General features: G+C 46.4%; 1 protein-coding gene and 1 long non-coding RNA gene across 3 annotated transcripts in view; one reads left to right on the top strand and one right to left on the bottom strand.

The window, feature by feature from the left end:
• Positions 1–18,722, bottom strand: part of PPP2R2D (protein phosphatase 2 regulatory subunit Bdelta) — a 23,178-nt gene extending 4,456 nt beyond the window's left edge. The window contains exons 1-7 of one of the 2 annotated variants that reach the window (XM_027692134.1): positions 18,609–18,722; positions 18,277–18,375; positions 7,455–7,552; positions 5,112–5,277; positions 4,062–4,174; positions 1,357–1,534; positions 55–219 (exon numbers count right to left, since the gene is read on the bottom strand). In XM_027692134.1, coding sequence (XP_027547935.1) covers positions 55–219; positions 1,357–1,534; positions 4,062–4,174; positions 5,112–5,277; positions 7,455–7,552; positions 18,277–18,375; positions 18,609–18,615 — 826 coding nt within the window. In that variant the 5' untranslated portion in view covers positions 18,616–18,722. Of the gene's footprint in view, positions 1–54; positions 220–1,356; positions 1,535–4,061; positions 4,175–5,111; positions 5,278–7,454; positions 7,553–18,276; positions 18,376–18,608 lie in introns of those variants that run through there. The other variant, XM_027692135.1, reaches the window with a different exon arrangement.
• A 174-nt stretch (positions 18,723–18,896) lies between these two features.
• Positions 18,897–20,790, top strand: LOC113971811. Its single transcript, XR_003535662.1, has 2 exons — positions 18,897–19,247; positions 19,707–20,790. It is a non-coding gene; the product is annotated as an uncharacterized LOC113971811 (long non-coding RNA).
• The last annotated feature ends 2,289 nt before the right edge of the window (positions 20,791–23,079 follow it).

Raw genomic sequence — 23,079 nt, 5'->3', positions numbered from 1 at the left:
GTGTGTGTGTGTGTGTGTGTCACCCCCCGTGCAGTGTGTGTGTGTGTCACTCACACTTGGAGTGGCGGTCGCAGAGGGCCGAGGAGCGCATGTCGCACAGGCGGATGGTGCCCTTGCTGCTGCTGTACACGAACACGTTGCACTGCTGCGGGTGGAACTCGGCCGCCGTGATCACCTCCGTCAGCTCCTCCATGTTGGCCGGCTTGATGTCCACGATGTCTGGGATGGTTGGTAAAGGCAGGGAACGGCTCACATTTGACCCCTTCCGGAAGGGAACTGGTGACAAGTGTTGGAAATGCCATGGCAGGAGCTTTAACTTCTGCTGTGTGCAAGGCACATGAAGTAAAGTGGAGCCTAGAGAAGTCTGGATTTCACAAATCACAGAATCCCAGAATGGTTTGGGTTGGAAGGGGAACCAGGTTGTTCCAAGCCCTGTCCAACGCGGCCTTGAACAATTCCAGGGATGGGGCAGCCACAGCTTCTCTGGGCAACCTGTGCCAGGGCCTCACCACACTCACAGGGAAGGATTTCCTCTCAATATCCCACTGCCCTCTGGCAGTGGGAAGCCATTCCCCTTTTGTCTGTCACCACACACTCCTGTAAAAAGTCCCTCTCCATCTTTCTCCATCTGAAATCTAAGACCTGGACAATTTTAGACTCTTAGATTCAGAATATCCCACAAGAATCATCAAAGTCCAAAAAGTCCTCTCAAGCCTCCTTCTTAATGCTTCCTATTGAACACCAAACATACCTCATCTCTTTACCCAGAACTTTAGAAAATTTGACCTAAAACTTTACAAGATTACCTCTTTAGAAGACAGTACTTCTGTAACTTTCCTTTTACTGCAGATTTGTTGATGTAAAACACAGTTAGTTTTGGATATACAGGTTTGCAAAAAGATCTGAAAATTCTTTCTGCAGTCAATGAAGTCATGTGACATGGAAAAATATTGAAATTTTTTTTTTTTTTTTTTTAAGAGAAATGTCACTTGGTTAAGAGACCTTAAACTTTGGAAAGAAGTAACACAGTAAGAAAAGATCTAGTTTTCAAATCTGGCAACTCTCATTTAAGTCGACTGATCTTCACAAATTAAGGATGCTCCTGCAACTCTTCAGTGTCTCCTTAGAACACACTCTATGGTATTCTACTGATGGTTTTCTATCGGAAGCACACTTGCCCTCAGGAATGACCGATCTTTCCAACGCCTGCTTTCACTGCATTACACCTCCACACTTACAAATCCTGTCTGAATCCCTGGATTCAAACACCCACTCTAATTAGTACCATTAAAGTGATTCTCTCAAACAGAGCCAGCTGAGCTGTACCAGGTGTGCCCCGAAGACACTAAAGGATACTAAAACTCCTGTTTGTGATTTCCAGGTGCCAGAGGTTGATCCGGAGGTCATCTGCAGACAGGTACGTGGCGTAGTCGCTGTTGACGGAGATGGAGTTGATGTGGTACGTGTGCGCGTTCGCAAATATCCTGCGGGGACTCGCCTCCACCATCAGGTCCATGGGCTTCAGGGTTGGCACCTGCACAGAGAAACGCCACTCACTGTGGGCAGAGAACTCATTCCTGATCCACAAGAGATTAATGAGAGTCACCAAATCGTTTAGGTTAGAGAAGACCTTCAAGACTGAGTCCATTTCCCCAGCACTGCCAAGGCCACCAATAACCCGTGTCCCCAAGTGCCATATCCACACACCTTTTAAATCTCTCCAGGGATGGGGACTCCACCACTGCCCTGGGCAGCTGTGCCAGGCCTGGACAACCTTTTGGGGAAGAAATTTTTTGTAACATCCAACCTGACTCTCCCCTGGCACAGCTTGAGGGTGTTTCCTCTCCTCCTGTCCCTTGTTCCCTGGCAGCAGAGCCCAACCCCCCCCAGCTCCCCCCTCCTGTCAGGGAGTTGCAGAGAGTGAGAAGGTCCCCCCTGAGCCTCCTTTTCTCCAGGCTGAGCCCCCCCAGCTCCCTCAGCCAATCCTGCTGCTCCAGACCCTTCCTCAGCTCTGTTCCTTTCCCTGGACACGCCCCAGCCCCTCAATGTCTCTCTTGACTGAGGGGCCCAGAACTGCCCCCAGCACTGGAGGTGCCCCAGCAGTGCCAGCACAGGGACAGTCACTGCCCTGGGCTGTGACACACCAAGGCTGGCACTGGGGCCATTGGCCTCTTGCCCACCTGGGCTCACCTGGGCTCATGTCCAGCTGCTGTCACCAGCACCCCCAGGGCCTTTTCCAGCTTTCCAGCCCCTCTGCCCCAGCCTTGAGTGTTCCATGGGGTTGGTGTGACCCAAGGGCAGGACCCGGCACTTGCCCTTGTTTTCCCTCATCCCACAGATCCAGCCTGTCCCGATCCCTCTGCAGTGCTTCCTGCCCTCCAGCAGATCAATATCCCACCCACCATGGTGTCCTCTTCGAACTGACCGAGGGCACACTCCATCTCCTTGCCCAGATCATCAATAAAGAGCTTAAAACACCACTGGCCCCAATACTGAGCCCTGGGAACCCACAGGTGTGTTTAATTAATTGATGGCAATTAGTTAATTGCACACCACAGATTTCTGTATTGATTTAGTGACTAAACAACTTAGAAAACTACTGAGCAAGAAAAATAATGAAAGAGCATATGGATGCTGACTTTGGATACTGCTGACAGGAAACCTCAGGCAACAACTTCTGCATCAGTCACCTGTCATACCCGGCCCTTTGTGCCTCGCCCAACAGGACATGGGGTGTGTTTGTAACAATCTAAAGGTTAGAGAAACAAGCCCTTAGAAATGTCCCCAGATCTCAGAGGGGTGCTCAGGACACTGGCAACATTTCCCAAAGAAATCCCCAATTTGTTCCTGAACAGTCAGCACAAATTCAGGGACACCTGGGTGTCCTGCTGCCACAACCAGCTGAGCTCTGGGTGCCAGGGTTTGGCAGAGCCAGGCCTAACCTGCCCTCAAGCTGCTCCTCAGTGCCCAGCACTGAGAAGGGCTGTCCCAGCACAACCCCAAGTGGTATCATCCATCTAAGGACCAGGTCTGACAGTGTCCTGGATAACCCATCTGCCTGGAGCCAGAGACCAAATCATCCCAGAGCTCCCTCACTGCTTCCCTGGGTTTGTATCTCCAGGCTGTTTACATCCAACTAATGATTACAATTAATCCATTACTTTTTATCAGACCATGTCCTATCTCACTACACTAGTGCTCCCAGCCTGGCTGTGACATCACAGGTGCACTAATGGGAAAAATCAGGAATGGTATTTGGAAATGCCATGGTCTCAGTATTGCTTCTCCTCCATGTCCCTTACTTCACAAAACATGGGGACTATATTTCTGTAAAAAAATTTGCCACCAAAGCCCCCAAAGCCCAGGGTACACTCTGGCTCTCTAAACCCACATGGAAGTAGCTCTAGGTGAGGTTTTTCCTCCTCCCAACTGTTGCTCAGACTTGGCTCACTCCATCATCCCTTCTCCCAAGCTGCAGTGCCTGGCAGGGCTGCAGCTCAGCCCACCCTTCCAGTCCCAGAGAAACAGCAAGTTCAGAGGAGTGACTACAAGTGTAAGGGTGGCCCTGGCTCTGAGAGCAGGGAGAGCCTCAGTTCTGTTCCTGTTTATGGTGACAGCAACATAGAACCCCAATAAAAACCCCAACTCTGCATGTTTTATTTCCTGAGCTCCTGATCTAAGTGATCCCAAGTTTGGAGCACTACCCACTACAGCATGATGTCCAAGACTACTCCAGTGCATTTTAAGTTATCCAAATACTTCAACTTTGCCTCTAACAAACACACCCTCTACCCAACCACAAAATATCCAGCACCCTGTTCCAATTTTTGAGTCTTGTTCCTAGAAATACAATATTATAATCATGAAAGTTTCCATCAAGCTTTCCAGAGGGACCTTATTTAATAGTTTATATATATATATATAAAAAATGAAGTGTCTTCATTTTTTCTAACGTTTTCAATGACCCTGACCCAAACATCATTTTTAACCTGCACATTTCAGTTTGGGAGCACAAAGGTAGAGAAGTACATGCAAAAAAATATGTAAAGTCAGAGACATACCCGTAGTTCTTTGATTCTGACAGGATCCCTAAGTCTTCCATCTTCATCTTTTAAATTATAACCTTCGGCTCTTTTATCCCTTTCACTTATTTTCCATAATTTAATAGTTTTATCTAAAACCAAAAATTCACATGCTTGAGAATGAGTTCAATTCAAAATAAAATCCCTAAGTAAGGAGTGAGCAGAGTGGACATTATTGACCTGTCTGGGTTTCCCCAGCTTTCAAAAGAAAGGACCCTGGCAGAGTTCTTTACCCTGATGGAGCTCTTTGTCCCCAACGGGATGCGCAGTTTGAATAAAATCCAAAGTTCTGCCTGAGCAATAAGGCCTGTGCCTCCCACTCACCCAAAGGACCCTTCACAGGGGCCTTTCACACACCAATTACCCAAGTTCCCCACTAAGCCCTGTATGATTATCTAAAGTATATTAACAGACCACTGCTAAGGACAAAACCCAACAAACCCATGACTACACACTTGTTTCATCCATGAGTGAGATCCCTGGCTAAATGGAACCAAATCTCTCCTTCCTAAACTCCTGAAGAACTTTAAAGCATTTAAGACGACAAAGTTTAAAGAATGCTTTAAGTTTATTAAGACATATCAAAGCAAACGATTTTAATTTCAAGGTCCAGCAGATGGAAGTCACTCCTGCTTTTAAAAGTTTATCATGACCTCACATAAAGTCATTTAAATACAGGGCAAAAAGTGATCCAAAGTGTGAGGAACAAGCACCTTCCTCTGACAATAAAAGCAAACTTTTCCATAGAGTAGTTTAGGTTGAGAAAGACCTTTAGGATCATGGAGTTCAACTGTTCCCCCAGCACCAACCCATGTCCCCAGTTCTACATTTCCAATTACAGATGCTCCATGATGCACCAAAACAGAATACACTCACACAGACCTCACACCCAACATTACAATCAAAACATATTTTGCAAATAAAGGCATTAAAACAACCCCAAAACACTTCAGAAAAACCCCAAGTGGGTCACAGCTGAGGCAATATTCCAATGACAAAGTCCTTTGTGCAAAAAGAAAGGGTCCTTACCATTTGTAGACAGCAGGAAGTGAGCAGCATTCTGTTGTGGTAACCACCTAATTTTATTAATTTTTTCTTCGATTTCTAGACTTTTCAAGTAGTCAAACTCAGGCTCGTGACTCTGGAAGGTACTGTAAACATTATATTCTCCCCGAGAGAGAGGACGGGTTTTACTCTGCAAGAGAACAGAGCATTTCTTCAGGCTGATGTCACTGGGGGCACAAATTAGCGTCTAGAAATTGTCCAACAGAAAGTCCACTTCTACAACAGATTGTGAATTTTACATTTTCACTCTGATACTGTACCAGCTTAGCATCAATACAGTGCACACAGCCTTCCTCTTCCAAAATGCAGCTTTATCTATAAACATCTGTGTACCCTTCAGGCTTTGTTATCCTTCTCTGTGGATGTGGGAGCAAGGAACAGAGAGCAAAGTTCCAAGTGTCCACAGATTTGCATTATCAGATTTGAGGCAACTTGTTATCAGGCTTTTCAAGTAAGTTAATGTTCATTATTGGCTCATGTTGGAGAACAGCCCCACTGGTGTTGAGTTTTCCCCTGCAGCGTCTCACGAGTTTCCACATTTCCTCAATGCGCAGTTTCAGTTGATTCTGAGACTTTAAATGATTTTACTCCCTACAGGTCATTCAACTTGTAAGAATTTTGGACAGGACTCTCTCAACTGACCCCATCCAGCAGTTCCCCGCCCTTGGAGAGAGCTGCCTTTGCTGGCACTGGTGCTTTCCCTCTCTACTCACACATCAGGTTGGAATAATTGGCTGCTTGCAAGTGAAACCAAGTCATCTGAGCCCAGGGCATGATGCACAGCATTCCAGTGTGCCTTCCCAAATCCAAGTGTCCGGGGAATTGTATAACCACCCTAAGCTGTCATTAACCTGGCTAACCTAGTCTTAAATCCACATTGGGTAAAAATATTGTTGTTATATTTGAAGATTATACACTTTAGATTTTTCCTGCAGCTTTGCACATGACAAGAGAAATGTCCCTTGTGCCCAACCCTTCCCTCAGTTTCCATGAGCTCCCAGGAGACAGCTGAATCTTCCTGTGTACTTGGGGTTTGGTTTTCCCCACCCTTTGAGGAAGTGAGGTGACAAGTGGGTTCTGCCTTATGGAACAACTGAGCCCTGGCAGCTGAGGGCCACCCCATAATAGCCCCACTACACACAACATCAGTCCCGAGCAGGGGGCACTTCTGACCTTCTCCCTGGGCCTTAGTTAAGTCTGTACCCAGAGTAAATGATGGATGAGCCCTGAGCTGTCTGGGTGCAGACGGGTAACATTTCAGCACAGTTTTCATTTCACTGCTCCAGAGCCCTCCCAGTACAACCAGTACAGCACCTCTGGGAAAAGGGGTTATGAACAGCACCACAGTGAGCATGAAAGGCAAAATACTGGCAAGGTGTTCATTAACTGAGCTTTATTTGAGCCACACAAGGAAGGCAGAGGGATTCTGCTGGGAAAACAACACATAGACTTGTAATATTCATGCACAGACCAGCTGAATTAAAATTCCACAATCCATTTTGGTATTTCTGGTCCAGGAAAAGGCTCAAAAACCAAAGGCTCAATCTCTCATCAACTCTGATGCAAATGACAGGATAACTATGCTCTTTGGTGGGGGGGGCAGAACTGCTACATGGAATACTGACTTTTCAAAGAACACAATCCCAGACACAACCATTATTTTCCAGCACTTCATGCATGTTTCCAACCCCTGTTGTTGCTCTGGGTATCCAAGCTCAGGGATGTGGCTGCAGGATGAAGGCAGAGGAATGTTACAGCACTGCCACACAGCTGAACTTGCAGGGATCAGCTGAGGAGCTGTGAACTGCAGGAGGGACAATCCTCCAACCCTCCCAACTGGAAACACTCAAGTGTTTCTGGAGAAGTGGCTGCTCCCACTGGTTTTGAGTCATGGGACCCTAAATCAATTTTTAACCACCTTATCCCACTGTCCTTGCAGCTTATTTTATAAACTTTTCTTAAATCAAAGTGCTTTGGAGAGGATGTATCTCAGCTCAGCCGGACCCAGTGGAAGGTTCAGGAAAAGCCCACAGGCAATTCTGCAAAGTGACACTGAGCACGCCAGGTACACACAGAGAAATCACCTGGATTTTTGGAACTTTTTTTTTTGAAGAAGAGAGGAACCCCCATCAAACGAACCCACTGAGTGCAGCACAGGGCACACATTTAGAAACTTGGCTAACTTGGGGTTTTCTGAGAAAACTCTCCATTTGAAGCATTTAAACCTCAGGGCATGAACAGGTGAAGTGAGACTGTGCAACACAAGAACGGTGTAGTAACAGCACTTTTGTTTTTTGAGTCACTGACCTCTTGTTCCCTTTGAAATATAACCACTCTGCCACCTTTGTCTCCTGTTGCAAGAAGATCACCAGAGTAATTAAATTCAACTGTTGAAATTATATCAGCTGTAAAGAGAACAGAAATAAAACAGCACTGTAATGTGGAAAGCAAATCAAGGAGTTTCAAGACTTGAACACAAAACAAAATTACAACTTATACTAATGCAATGACACAATTCTTCATTTACATCCCTAGATTAAGCCACATTCCAAATCCTAACATGATTTTATTGACAAGCTAAAACACTTACTCATATCTCAGTGTAAGCTTTGGGGGCCTTCAGCCAAAGTGTTTGTTCTACTGTGGACACAATGCTGCCATATCCACGGAGATATGAGTGCTCCAAGCTCCCCAAAGTGGGAATCCTCTCCTAAGTGGTCCATGTGTGGTGTTCCCTTGCATTGATCCAGGTGAGGCTGAGGCTCATGTGCCTCTCCTGGAGCAGAGCACTCATGAAGTTAGTTCAGGAGCCTGGAATGGGCAGCTCCCCTCTGTCAAAGGGGGGGGAAATAGAAGGAAAATTCTTCCAGTGGAGCTTCCTGAACCAGCTCCATGTAGAAGCATCAGCAAAGATACAAGAAACCAGGAGAGCAAAGGAAAAGCCCTCTCCACCTCCACCTCCACCTGCCTGCAGCACCCTCAGGCTTGGCCTTGAGAGCACCCAGGTTTATCCCACTGCAGCCACAACTCCAATCAGGAGGTGGCAATAAAGAACTAACAGCCATCAAACAACTCAAAGCCAAGGGGCAGGAGATAAGGAGCTGGAAATGTCTGTCCCAGGGCTGGGGCAGATGGCAACAAAGCCAACAAAGCACTCAGCAAACACTGTTCCTGCTGGGCCTGCTCACATCAAATATTGCTTTTATGATGCAGATATCAAAACTCTAAGGTTTGAAGAGTATGACAGCAATTAGTTCCAGAGTGTGCAATTGGAGACTTGCTGAAAACCCCTTTTCTGTATTGATTTTGATGTTCTATCTTCGAAATTCCTTTCAATAATGCCCCACTCTCACGAGGAAGGTGATTAGAAACCCTAACCAGTATTCTCAATATATAATTCATTTTTCATCTTTTATTAACAGATGACCTTAAAAGTTTTTTCCTAGGGCGTAGGGGTAATGATTTACCTTCTTGGATTAAAAAATTTATTTAGAATGAATAAATGAATGAGTAAATATCATCTTTTTACAGATTTATCCCAGCCTTCAATATTGCATTACTAACCTGCTTCTGGACATGTCTAGTTTTGTAGTCATCTTTCTTTAAAGGAAATTATCACTCAATTACCAGTTATTACCAATTATACACAGGGATTTCAGGAGACATCACGGAAAAGTAGAGAATCAAGGAAAAAGAAACGAACTGATGAGGTAAACAACACACACTGAAATAGCCTGTCACCAACATGCTCTAGGAAACAAGGAAATGGGGAGGGCACAGCAGGACAAAAATAGAAACTTCCTTCAAATATTTTCTAAGTTAAAAAATTGGAATATGAGGAATCACCTTTTTCACCATCATTGTACTTGTTTTATATATAAAAGTATTAATTCAAACCAGTTTTCCCTCTAGCTGAGTTTAACTGAAGCAGATCAATCCCTAAATCATTCCACCCACTGCCCTCAGCACTCTACCACCTCAAAGCAGGTAAAATAAAAAAATTAAAAGTACAAGACTAGAAGTAAAGCCCAGAATGAATTCCAAACCCATCAGTGTTCTTCTTGACACTTCACCCACCTACATTTGCTCTTTATTTCCAAGTCAGCTTAGAACTTTTAGGAAAGAACAAAGCAAACCTCTGCAGGTTCTTCATCATCACATTAACTTTTGGATTTTTAAAGGTTTTTATTAGATGCTGTAACTTTTTCTTACATGTGCAAGCACCAATGTTATTTCTCTGTCTTATTTTCAGCCTTTTTTACATGCCAGCAAAATAATTCCCAATGAAATGCGGGAAAGGGTGAGCAAAGCCAAGACATCATGATATTTGCTCAAGGACAGCATCCCAAAGTTCTCTTCTCAGGTACAGACACCTTGGTGACAGTGATATTCTAGAAACAGAGGTTTGTCCAACTTGTCCAACTTTCCCTCCAGTTGTTCCCTTGAGGCTGTGACTGTGCTCCAGAAGTATCCATGTAAATCCTCCTCCTGTACCTATGGAGAGCAGCAAGCCCTGTTCCTTTACAGTAAGATATTAGGCTGGTAATATTTCTTTCCAGACATGAAAAATTCATGTTTAGCCTCACTTCTGGAAATGAGTTCCACCTTGGTTACATTCTGCATCCAGAGCAGAAACTCCAAGCTGGTTTCAAAGGTGCTGTATTAAAACGATTGCTGGCAACTACATTGTGACCCTGCAGCATCCCCAAATTTAAGAGCACGGAGCACTTCCATGGGTAGGAAACACCCTCCGGACATACCAGAGGCCTACAAATACTCATCTCCACAGTAATATGGTGGAGCCATTCCCTGACCCAGAGAAATGCTGTGAGCCCTGAGGGATGTGTCCAAGTTCAGAGCGAGTGCTCTGAGCCTTTCACCATCCCTGTGAGTGTGAACCTCCCTACAACAATCCCTGTCAGAATTCTGGGAAGTTTAGAACCTCCAAAGCCTCCTGAGCTGGCTCTGCTGGGGGTGAAGGGGGCTGGGATGGAAGAGACCAGCTTTTATTGGGATTTGGAGATGACAGCAAGCTTATACCTGCAAACTAACTGAATCCCCCCAGGATTTCTCATGGGATTTCTGACACTGGTATCAGCACGCGGGCTCTGTTTGAGGTAATGGAGAATGCAAAGGGATCCACACCAGCCACATTAGGGGCCTAAAATTAGCTCCTATGAACTTTTCCTCTCTCAGCTGGCCGTGCACTGCTGCTCTGGTGAAAACCCAAACCTGAAAACACAGGATTACTTCATGGCTCACCCAGCAGAGAAGGAATTTGCAGCTGCAGCTCGTGCTCAGGACTAACACAAGACACGAGCAGCATCAGCTCCTCTCATCCTTCAGAGCTGTTCAAAGCCTTTTGCCAGGAGCCCTCTCCTCAGACATTTACTGAACAAGGAACCACTCCCTGCTCTCTATCATCATCTAAAAAGGAGGCTGCTCCAACTTCCAGGGGATTTTAACCTAGAATCTTCCAAGTATGTAATGGACAACGCCACTTTATGTTCAGCACACAAACAAACAGTGCACGTCTGCTAACCTGGCTCCTGTCCCACCTCCTGAAAAGGAGTTTTAATACACAGCCCCTTCTTCATGATCCATCCTAGAGATCCAAAGCACGGACTGCTCTAAGGCTGAAGGAACTCTCAGCAGCAGCTCATCCTTTGAGAGGAAATGGCTGGATTGGAAGGCAGATGGCTGGCACGGACTGCCAGGGACACTGCCAGTGGGAATGAGCACAGAGGGAATATTTCTGTGCCTGCAATCAAGCTCAAAGGTGACACACCTTTCATCCAGCACCCTGTTGTCATACAGCACTGGAGTTATCCTGTGGACAAAGCAGTGGGAGACACTGTGTGGTCTCCTACAGTGGATGGGAACAAAGCAGAGACTGCAGAAGGGGTCAGTGCAGTTATGTGATCCTAAATCAACCTGGAAAGCAGACATTGGGATGTCCCTGGAATACTGTGCTGAGCTGTGGAGGAATAGGACTCTTTGCAGCAGGCAGTGACAACAGACCATTCTGAGGGACCACAGGTGACAAATGGGGGTAGTCAAGAACAGCAAGGAACCATCACTTCAGAGCAACTCAGCAAAGAACCACCAAAAAAAAATATAAATGCAGCAAATAAGATTAGTGACAAAAAACAGAGATACCCTTTAAAGGGAACAAATTATCACAGAGAATGAAGAACTTTAGAAACCAGCTAAACCAGCTAAAGAGCAAATCATAGAAAAAATGTTTTAAAACCCAAAATCCTATTGGAGCTCAAGTTCCAGACACCCGGGGCCTCAGAACTGCTCGTACTGAGTTACAGTAACTGCACTCCCCAAACATTCCCCGGATATCCCGCTGCACTGGAAGGCTCCAGGGTGGGCAGAGGGAAGTGTGACAGTTCTCCAGCTGGGATAGCTGCAGTCACCACACTAGGGGAGCACTCCAAGCCACTGGCAGGCACCCTGCTCCCAACAGACCCTTCCTCTTCCTCCTCGTGCTGGGGCAGGCAGGCAATCCTGGAATTTCAGTCCCAGCAGGATTCCGACTCCAGCACTGCATTCCATGATTCAACCTCTCCCTCCTTCCTGTACCTGTCACTGACTTGCTTCCAAGTGAACAAGGGTTCTCCACTTGAACTATGGCTGCCAGGACAGTCAGTGGAACAGTGGTGTTACCCTGCAGTGGGGATGGACTCAGACTGGTATTGCTGCTATTGCTCCGAAAATATGTCCTAAAATACTCTTTTTTTAACAGTTGATAGAAATTAGAACTGTACTGAAACGTGAGCTGAACTTTTCAGCTACCAATAACCACTGATAATCTACATATACATAGAAGTTACTCAAAATCACCCATTTTTCAGAATATGCCACTTTATATACTCAACTTTTACATTCCACTTTTAGGATTTCTTTGAAGAGTTAAGACAGGAGTGACATGTACCAGAAGTCAGGACAATAAACCAAAGGGGTACAGTTTTGCTCAGATCAAACTTCTCTGAACTTACACTGCTAAACACTCTGCCAACCTAAAGTATCCATAAGGTCTAACAACGTTTTATGCCCTAATACTCAATCCACTTGCAAAATGGCTTGAATTGCCTTTAATTGAACCTGGTAGGGTTTAGCTGAGTCCAAAATAACTCTGCTTTTGGAACTAATTTAAATCACTGAACAGATTTAAGGTCAAGCAAGGGCAGGAGCAAGGCACCCTGGCTGCTCCTCAAGGGCTCGGCCGGCACCGGCCAGCCTGGAAGCAGAAGCTGTCTGAGGTCAGAGCTGCTGCTGACAGGCTGTGGCAAACTCCAAACATCTTGTTTGGAGTTCTCTGGGAAAGCCTGCCAGCTCCTGTGTGTCCTGGATGGCTGGAGCAGAGCCACTTGGCTCCTCTGAGGAGCGTTCAGGCCATTCTGCTCCGAGCACTGGAAGACGGGGGAAAAGCAGCAGCACAAGGTGCCACAGTGTTCCCAAGGCCTGCCCAGCAAACCCAACACCAAACCCTCCTTCTGGGAAGTAGCAGCACCTCAGAGTTCCATCTCGTAAAAGACAAGATTCCTTCCCTCATTTAGTTAAATTTGCGTTTTCTTGCCAATGGAAGCAGACTGTGACTTGATACTGGAAGTCCTTTAAATTACATCCTCAAAAACTGTCTCCACTGAGTTCGGAGTGCTCAGAGTTGCCTGGATGTGTCAGTGCAAAGCAAGCAAGGAAAGCATAAAGGAAGCACAGCAAGAAAAGGGAGCAGTAAAGCCAGAGTTCAGTGAGACAGATGTAAGTGTTCCCTTCCTGCCTGCAGAGGAGTGTGTTCCCTTGCTGTGGCTTCCTTACAAGTCATGAGAAATTAGGGAAATTGTTTCTAATATTCATGACATAATTCAGGATTCTCTGTCCAAATCTATTGCCTCAGTACTATTTTTTAACCTCTGGAATAGTAATTTCAGTAAGCTTTCTCCTACTGGAAGTATATTTAATTAATTCATGCTATTGTTAGTTTTTCCTAAGGAGCTCATTGTCATGCTGTTCACTGTACTTCTAGTAGGAGTTCAGAAAGGTCTTAACATGATGGGAAAACCAAATTTTCCTTCCACTTGCAGCTTTCACACCTTCCTGTCCCTTAAAAAAAGAGCTTTTTGTCATTTTTGATTAAGCCTTTTCCCCAGATGTTAAAACACTCCCCAAACGGCCCAAGCATGAGGATGCACGTGGGGACTGTACCCAAGATTTCCTATGTGCACAGGTTCCCCAGGCTGCTGCCAAGCATTTATCATTCATCAGCTGTGTGTTCTGAAGCTCCACATTTTCATGAAAACATAATCATGGAATCCCAGTCTGGTCTGGGTTGGAAGGGACCTTAAAGACCATCCAGTCCCACCCCCTGCCATGGGCAGGGACACCTCCCACTAGCACAGGTTGCTCCAAGCCCTGTCCAACCTGGCCTGGGACACTTCCAAGAATGGAGCAGCCACAGCTTCTCTGGGCAACCTGTGCCAGGGCCTCACCACCCTCACAGCCAAGAATTCCTTCCCAATATCCCATCTACCCCTGTCCTCTGTCAGTTTAAAGCCAAGTAATTTATCTTCTCTTGTAACCTAGTGGATAAAAGACCTTTTAATCTGTTCTTTAATGTCCCACTTCCCATCTTTCACTGGTGCTGAGGATTTTTTCCCCCTTAATTCCCATAAACCTCCACCTGTGTAGTTTTCTGACAAGGCTGTCCTAACTTTTTTATGTGTCAGAGTCAGGAAAGAGATGCTAAACCCAAAAGCTCTGGGAAAGCTTCAACAGCCAAAAAAAGGCATTTCTGAACCACTTCCAACTGCCTCCAAGGTCTCCACTTGAACCATAAACTCCTTTCCTTTACAAAAAAGACAGGTATCACTGTCCCAATGCTCACAATGCTGAACATTTCTGTACTTACATCCACACTCCCCCCCTCCTGTCCCTGCAGTTCCATTAACCCATCATGTGCACACGCCAGAAAAACCACAAAAATCAAAGTGTGATCCCATGGTAAAGATCACAGATGGAAATTCATTGCACATAAGCAGGCAGGACACATCCTATGGACACATCCACAGAAAACTGAATGACAACACTCACATGACCACTTCAACAAATCCTGAAGATCACCTGGAGCTTTTTTTTTTAAGCACGGCTATTCACTCGTAAATCTAGAAACTTCCCAAAGTTCCCTCCTGTTGCATTTCTCACAAAACACACCTGTTCTTACTAGTTCCCAGAGTTATGGACATGTTACTGTACAGTAAGACAATGGAATTTACTTTCCAGTGCCACAACACCCTGGGGCTTCTGTTGTCTGACACCACTGGAATTCAAAAGAACACTTATTATATACCTATTATCTACTGGCTGAGCACATTTTTAGGTAATAGGGTGTTGTGGAACTTGGGGTGAAGACAAATTCTTGGTCCATGGGTTGTATGAAATCTCTGGAATAACATGGCCTGCCTGAAGTGCTGACTGTGCTTTCTCCAGCTGGAACCCAACACTCGTTCAGGGCAAAACTGTTTGTGAAATATTATCATGGAATGGTTTGGATTGGGAGGGACCTCAAAACTCATCTCCTTCCACTCCCTGCCATGAGCAGGAACACCTTCCACTATCCCAGGTTGCTCCAAGACAGCCTTGGACACTTCCAGGGATGGGGCAGCCACAGCTTCTCTGGCAAATTCAAAATGAGGGGAGGGCAAAGATCATCTGAAGTCCTGCTTATGGCAAACCACTGGTTTCCAAGGAAAAATCCAAATCCAAACCACAGCTTGGAGCCTATCTTCTGCCCCCCTCCAGCATGAAGTGACTCCAGAAAAAAGATGATCTTAATGCTGACCAGAACCAGGTCTCACAGAGCTGTACCTCTACTGGAATAGTTTTTCTAAAGGCAAGAAATCATGCCAGAATTTCCTTTAAAAACAGTGGGAACAGGCCAGTTAAATTCCTGAACAACACATGAGAACATTTTAAACCACTGATTTATAAAGACAATTTAACAATAAGAGCATTTCTAAATCACTGGTATCTGCACTTGAGAACAGGTTCAGGATTACAGGCCAATATATTTTTATTAGATTGTAGTTGTCTTTGCTCCTGGTGTTCTGCTCTCTGGCAAAGTGCTGAGGTGACCCAGCACCCTGTGGGCTGCAAAAGGAGTTTGCTGAACTGAGGATAACAAGAGATCTCTCACTTTATCAGGGCTGACAATACCAGTCACTATCTGGAGAATTAAAAAAAAGTGTATTTCTTTGATCCTTAACTGAAAATATGGAATTACATCCAGAAATGGCTATGGACTAGATGCAGAACATCTGGCACAAGGGAATTTGGGCATATCTGCACATTATTTAATAAACTGGTTTATATTTTGCTTTCCAAAAAAAAAAAAACAACCTCCCATAACAGAACATTTTTGAACATGCAAAACAAATTCAACACTGAAATCATGAAAGAAATAAGGTCTCAGGCAGCATTTGTATTCCACATTTAGAAACGTCCTTCCTACAGAAGGAGGCAATCCAAGAATCACAAATTGCACAGGCAATCAGTGTGGGGTTTGGAGCCACGTGATTTATACTAACAACACTATTACAACACATCTCAAATTACCTTTGTTTTTAAATTATGCTTATTGCCATCCTCAATATTAAACGTTTCACTCAACATCTGTTTTATTCTCCAGTCCTCCTCCATGAATCCAACCAAAGTTTTCTGCTTTGGAAAATTCATAGTCAATACTTTAGAAAGTCCACATTCAGTAAGTGATGGATTTTCCTGCTCTCTGAACACTGCCCTTCCCTTCACTGACACAGAGCCTGTCCAGAGTTCAGGGGTCTCTCCCTGAACAAAAGGAACCCACACACAAGACAAAGATGAGAATGTGATTTTCTGTATTAATGACCCAGTTAGGAAAATCCTGAGAATGGAGCTGGCAGCTGCCAATCTAATACAGCCACTTGTCACAGTATTTTTTTAAGCAACATACCTGAGAAATGACTACTCAATATAAAATGTATGTTAGACCTGCCCTGTAAAGGAAGTGATATTTGGGTAAAGCTGCCTGAGTACCAGGCTTTGGAGTTTCAGCTACTTAATGACCTTTCTGTGAGGAAATTTAGCAAGACAGTCTACATGGAATAAGTTGGACATGCTGGCATTTTCCACTAGAGAGCTTAAAAACTGAACAAAACCTGATAGAAACAGCAAGTTTTCACTATCACAAAAACTTAGGTGAAATCCCAAGGCCATTTCAAGTCAACAGCTGCCCATCAAGCAAGTTTGGATGTGCAGTATGGTAAGAGAAGACTGAAAAACAGTAATGAGGAAATATGTCCATAACTGGGGCCAAAATTCTAGCAGTGTTATTTGCACTCTTGCTGCATCCTGCTGACTTAAATTCGGGCAATTATAAGAAAATAAACTGTTTATTTTCATTATTGAGTTCCAATTTCAAGGCAAAAAGTAACAGGAAGGGAAAGGCCAGAAACCAAAATAAAAACAAGGAGTCACAAAAACTGTAAATAGTTCTGGTATTCCCACAGGAAAACCAAACTCTAGCACCAATTCTGCAAAAACACAGGTTCTGCATGATTCCTGGAGCCTTCCCGCTCTGCAGAAATCCACATTGCTCAGGAATTGCCCCTGGGAAGGGACCCCAGATGGAGCCAGATGCCCCCAGGATTGTTTCCTTTGCAACTTCTAGTCACACAGATGACAGATCCCAAGAAAAAAGGACCATTTGACAAACATAAAAGCTACTTAAATATATCTCCATAAGAATTCTGGGAGCTTCAGAGCAATAGTAAAAGCTACAAAATATATTTACAGGGAAAAAAAAGAGAAGAAAACAACTGAGTCTAGTTTCTTGAGCAGTTTTCCAGTCAATTCCTCCCATGGCTATTATTTTAAATGGAATGCCAAACAAGTGGCATGAAAATGAAAACATTGTCAGCATAATTCCCCAGTAGCAGACAGAAAGGAAAAATATTTACTGCACCCAGTAAAAAAAAAATCCCAAATCCAAGCTGAACACACACAGTCCTGAAAGTCTGTTCACACTTTAGAAAGAAGTGGTGCCAGCCTGGACAGTTTGAATACAGTAAATTTAGGGAAAAAAAAGGAACTTTCTCATCAAAGTCAAGCAAAATGCCCCCTTGGTTCCGCACTACAGAGAAACACCTTTCCCAACTAAAACGTTTCTTGTTTTCTACTCTGTCCAAAACATGCCACACTCGGAAAGTTTCAGAGAAATGCGAAGGTGTGCCCTTTTTCCCTGCTTAATATCCCTATTTATAGCTCTCAAACGTTAACAAGTGGGAATAAAATCTCTCCACAGCTGCAGGAAGCCTTTAAACTGCACTTTTTAATGCAGCACAAATGACAGAGCTGCACTCTCTGTACGTCAGAGCAAAACTTGACAAGCCTGACAGACTCCACTGGGAATTTTTTCCCCCCTCTCCCTGTGTTTTATCACTGTCAGTACCTCTTCTCTTGAGCCCAGAACTGTGTCCAGTTCTGGGCTCCTCACTACAAGAAAGACAAGGAGCTACTAGAGAGGGTCCAGTAGAGACACAGAGATGATCTGGGGTTTGGGGCATCTCTCTGATGAGCAGAGATTGCGGGAACTGGGCCTGGTTAGCCCAGAGAAGAGAAGGCTGAGGGGATCTCATCAATCCACACAAATATCTCCAAGGGGTGTCAGGATGGTCCCACACTCTGTTCAGTGCTGCCTAGGGACAGGATGAGGAGCAATGGCCAGAAACTAAAACACAACAAGTTCCACCTCAACACGAGGAAGAACTTCTTTCCATGGAGGTGGCAGAGCCTGGAACAGCTGCCCAGGGAGGGTGTGGAGTCTCCCTCTCCGGAGACATTCCAACCCCACCTGGACTCGTTCCTGTATCACCTGCTCCAGGTGACCCTGTCTGGGCAGGGAGATGGACTGGGTGATCCCCAGAGGTCCCTTCCAACCCTAATAATTCTGGGATTAGCAGAAAAGCCCAGGAGGAAGGCGCCGTGAGTTGTGTGTGATGCTCTAAAGGTGGGATGAGAGGCTCGCTTAGTCACGGCCCACCCCCGGCCCGGCCGGGAGCACTCGGGGTGTTCGCGCCCCCCTCACCTTCCGCCACGTCCTCGTCGATCGCCCCCTTCACCTGCGAGAAGCACCACTGCAACTCGTTGCTGCTGCCGCCGCCGTCGCCTCCAGCTCTCGCCACCCCTGCGGAGGGAAGGGGGAGAGGGCGGTGAGGGAGGGAAGAAGAGAGGGTGGGGAGCCCGCGCCGCCCCCGGCCCGGCCCGGCGCCCTCAGGGCCGCCGCGCTCCCGCATCCCCCCCGGTACCGCCCGGCGCGGCCCGGCCTGCGCCCGGCTCCCGCGGCCGCGCGGAGCGCACCCGCAGCCCATGGCGGAGCCCAGCCCAGAGCCGAAGGCGCGGCCGAGCGCGGACACCGACCTGCCATGGCGGGGGGAGCCGCGGGAGCGGGGCCGGGCGCGGGGCCGGGAGCGGGACGGAGCCGCCCGGAGCCGCGGGAGGGTTCGCGGTTTCAAAATGGCGCCCATTGCCGGGCGGCCCGGCCGTGACGTCACCGCCGGCTCCCCTCGGGGAGGGCGGGCCGGGCCGGGAGCCGGGGGGGGCTTCCCGGCGCTGTCCCGGAGGGATCGGGGCGCGATGGAGGGCAGCAGGAGCGGGAGGAGGAGGGGGAGCAGGAGCAGGTGGCGCTGCGGCCGCGGAGTCGCTCCCCGGGCGGCCGCGGGGACTCCACGCGCGCCGCTCCGAACGCGCCTTTACGTGAAGGGACGGGGCGGGATCGCCCCGGCTGGGGGATAACGCTGTGCTTCCCGATTTACTTCTGCTCCCTCCGGGAAGGGTTAATGAGGATGGTTCCTAAAAAAAAAAAGAGAAGGTGCTTCTGTGTCGTTTGCGCTCTCGGCGAGCGCCAGACCCGTGGTGAAGGAAGGGCGGGCAGCGGGGGCGGCGCTGCCCTGGGACACATTGAACACAGAACCACAAAACCAGTGGGCTTGGAAAAGACCTCCAAGATCATCGAATCCACCCTGTGACCCATCACCCAGGTGTTTAAACCAGCGGCAGGTACTGCCCCTTCCCGGGATTCTGGAGAGCTCCAGAGACACACTCCTGTCTCATAAACTGAATATTCCTGGTGCTCCCTTTATTTCAGCCTCTTCCACCGACTGCTATTTTCAAAGCACACATACTGGAAGCTGTGCAGAGGCGATTTTTGTCCCTAAGTCCCAAAAAGCAGAAAGAAATCAAAATGATTTTTTTTTTTCCCAAACCTCTACGTTGATGTATTTTTGACCTCAAAGTCCCCTCAGAAAGTGTTACAACTTAATGAACTCTAAAGCCCCAACTCCTAGGGAAGGGCCAAGCGCTTGGAAAGGTAACAAGGCTGTGTTGTTGTGGCTTAAATCTGAGGTAGTTTCCAAAATCATGTTGGTCACAGGAAATGCAAGGAAAGGAGTTGATAAACAGACACCGTTAATTGTGATCTTGAACATAGATGAGTAAAGAACATCTGCTTCCTTACAGAGCAAGAGTCATGTTCGTGATAAATTGAACTGTCTGCAGGGATATTTGTCTCTCACTGAACAGAATTCCACCTGTAGGTTCCTCGGGATCTCTCTGCAGAAGGACTGCAATCTAACATTGCCCAAGTTCAGGACAGTTCTCTCAGAGATGTCTCTGCTCTGGGCTGGCAGTCTCTCCCCGACACCTTAGATCCAGAAATGCATTTGACTCAAGTTTTCTGAATTTAATTTCTTGGTATGACGTCTGTGCCCATTTAGGAATTCATTACTTGATTTGTGTTTATTCTTTATGCAGTGTGTTGTGTATTTAAGAATTTAAATGAAATTATTTTCGGCTTTGTCTCTTGGATGTCTCCTCTGTAGCTATAGGAGAGTCATCTTTTAAGGCAAGGGGTATTAATTGTGGTTCATTTGTTATCTGGTTTCTGCTCTTCATAGAGAACTTAGGGAGCAAGTTTTGTGCTTGGAAAACTACTTTCCTGTTGAAAGTTGTGCTGTTTATTATCTGATTGACTTGCACATTCAGCCATACTGATTATCCATCCATATCCATATAGAAAAGTCATGTTATACGTGCAACATAATTGTGTGGGTACCCAAAAAGGGAGAGTATTTCATTACTGGAAATCCAAACTGTATTTATTTTATTTTTAAGGGAACTCAGACTTGAAGTTTTTATTTTTGAAGATTTTATTACTTTGTATTAATGACAGAATCATTAAAAATAATGAGGTTTATGCATGCTGTGAGGTGTAGCTGAGCTGCAGCCTTGGCCTTGGGCCTTGAAATCTTATTTCATCTTGAGCTCAACGCTGGCTGTGTTCTCTTACAAGAGGGGAGGTTTGATGTCACACTGTTGGCCTGTGTCTGCTTCAGTTTTGATGACAGCTCCTAGTCATGAATCAGGTTTATGACTGGAACTTCTAGGAATTCTTTAACAAGAAACATAATTTTAAAAGTAAATAAAAACCCAGTGGAAGCTCAATATTCTTACCAGCTTTTTTGTGTGTGTTGTGTTGCCGTGATGGTAAGCTATGTGTGTAATGGTGGAGTTTTAAAAATAAATATAACTGTTGTCCTCTCTAGTGTCTGTTTTGGGTGTTTTGAGCCTTCCAGGGAGTGACTGGGAAGGCAGAGGAGAGCTTGTGCCCCATGGGTACAGCTGAAGTCGATCCATGGGAGCTGCAACCATGGAATCCAGGTTAAACTAAGGAAAGGGCCAGGTGAGCCCTGCAGGTCCCTCCCAGGGAAATGGTTGGAGTCTATGATACACACTCAGTCTTAATTCTTACCTCAGTGTTTCTGTGGGTGGGGAGGATTTTTTCCCCTTTTTTTGTGGACTAACGTGTGCTTTTGGAGTGAACCAGATACCTTTATATGCCATAAGCTCATGTAAATTAATGAGTATGTACAATCTGAGTGAGAATCCAAATGCCAACAAAGGTAAATTGTTTTGATGATATTCTGCTTATTTGAAACCTGAAGTTAAAACAGCTGATAATTAAGTTAGTCTCTTGAAATGGGTATGTGCATTTTTGCATTTTCTAATTTATGCAATTATGAGCAGCATCTTTTTTAAAGTGTTGTTATGTTCTTGTGGAGCACTTTAACAAAAAAAGATTCATATGCAGAATGCACCTGCTGTCATGGATTATATTCAAATAAGAGGTTAATTAAAGTGAAGAAACTAGTTTGTTTAGATGGGATATTGGGAAGAAATCCTGTGAGGGTGGGGACGCCCTGGCACAGGTTGCCCAGAGAAGCTGTGGCTGCCCCATCCCTGGAAGTGTCCAAGACCAGGTTGGCTGGGGCTTGGAGCAGCCTGGGATAGTGGTCTGTGATTTTGTCTAAGGTTCTTCCCAATATCCCACCTAACCCTGCCCTCTGACAGTGGGAAGCCATTCCCCCTTGTCCTGTCACTCCAGGCCCTTGTAAATAGTCATTCTCTGTGTTTCCTGTCGGCTCCTTCAGGCACTGTAAGGCCACAATTAGGTCACCCCAAAGCTTCTCTTCTCCAGGCTGATCAATCCCAATTCACTCAGCTTTTCCTCACAGCAGAGCTGCTCCATCCCTCTGATCACCCTGATGCCTCCTCTGGACTCGCTCCAGCAGCTCCATGTCCTTCCTGTGCTGGGCCCCAGAGCTGGAGGCAGCTCTGCAGGTGGGGTCTCACCTGAGTGGGGCAGAGGGGCAGAATCCCCCCTCCCCTGCTGCCCATGCTGTGGGATCGGCCCGGGGTGGGTTCTGAGATAAGAGTGCTGGGAAAGCTTTCCCTGCTCAGCTCTGGGTGCGCGGGGGGCCCACGGAGAGGGTGTTGCGCAAGGGGTGGGACGGGGGTGGGTCTGATGCTTTCGTAGGATTCCCAGAACTGAGGCACGGAGTGACTGTTCCCAGTTCAATGGGTCAGTGCCGTGTACTCAGGAGTTGCACTAAAAGAAAGTGACGTTCTGCTCTTGCCACACTTTGCAAGAAAAGCTCCTGAGAGCGAAGTTTCCAAATGTGCTCTGGAAATAGGATCCCCCCCCGCGGGCAGCTGCTCCGTGCCCCCCTCGTACGCTGGGGGAGGTGCTGCCAACCCCGCAGCAGTTGTTCCTCAGCGTATTTTCCATTCTCTGTTCAGGATTCACAGAGCCCCGAGCTCGGCCAGTGGTCTCTCACTGCTATTGCTCTGCAAACAGAGCGTGCTGGAAGGGTAACTGCAAAAAACACGGGGCAAGCTGTGGAAATAGCACTTATGCTAAAGGGGAGTGCAGCTGGTGGGCTCACAGAGTCAGGTTTCATTAACAGATAACAATCACATGCATATCACATGCTAATTGACATCAAAACACCTGATTATTCTTAGGTGAGAAGCGCAACAAACTTTTTTTCCCATGGAATTTTTGTCAGTCTTCCAAACTTCAGAGTAAACCTGTGGTTTGGCAGTCAGTGGGCTGCCTTATTAGCCCTGTATTCGGTCATTTTACCTGTATTTTTTACAGTGTGTATCCCTATGATGTATAAGCATATTCTTTCCCTTATGGTGTATAAACATCTCCTGGACTTCGTGTTGCCCCCACCCCATTGTGTGGTACCTGCTCATACACCTGTCCCAGCACAGGGAGCAGAGACCCCGCGTTCTCTCTGCAATATTGTCCTTTAAACTCTCTTTTTCCATACCAAGGACTCCTTGCATCCAAGCCCCTCAGTAAAGTCCCTTTTTCATGTCCAAAAATGTTCTAAACCTGGTGGTGGAGCTTTTCCCTTGGCTCCCTGGTCTTCTGAGGTGCCAGTCCTCTGGCAGTGCCGTCACCTTCCTGGCTGTCGCCAGCCTGTCCCATGCAGAGCTCCCTGTGATGTGCAGCCCCCTCTGCCAGCCTGGCCCTAGCTGATTC

Source organism: Neopelma chrysocephalum, unplaced genomic scaffold (genome assembly GCF_003984885.1).
Source record: "Neopelma chrysocephalum unplaced genomic scaffold, ASM398488v2 Primary Assembly neopelma1_85, whole genome shotgun sequence".
In the NCBI taxonomy this organism is placed as follows: domain Eukaryota; kingdom Metazoa; phylum Chordata; class Aves; order Passeriformes; family Pipridae; genus Neopelma; species Neopelma chrysocephalum.
Note: the sequence above shows the minus strand (reverse complement) of the source record. Positions and strands in the feature narration are given on the sequence as shown.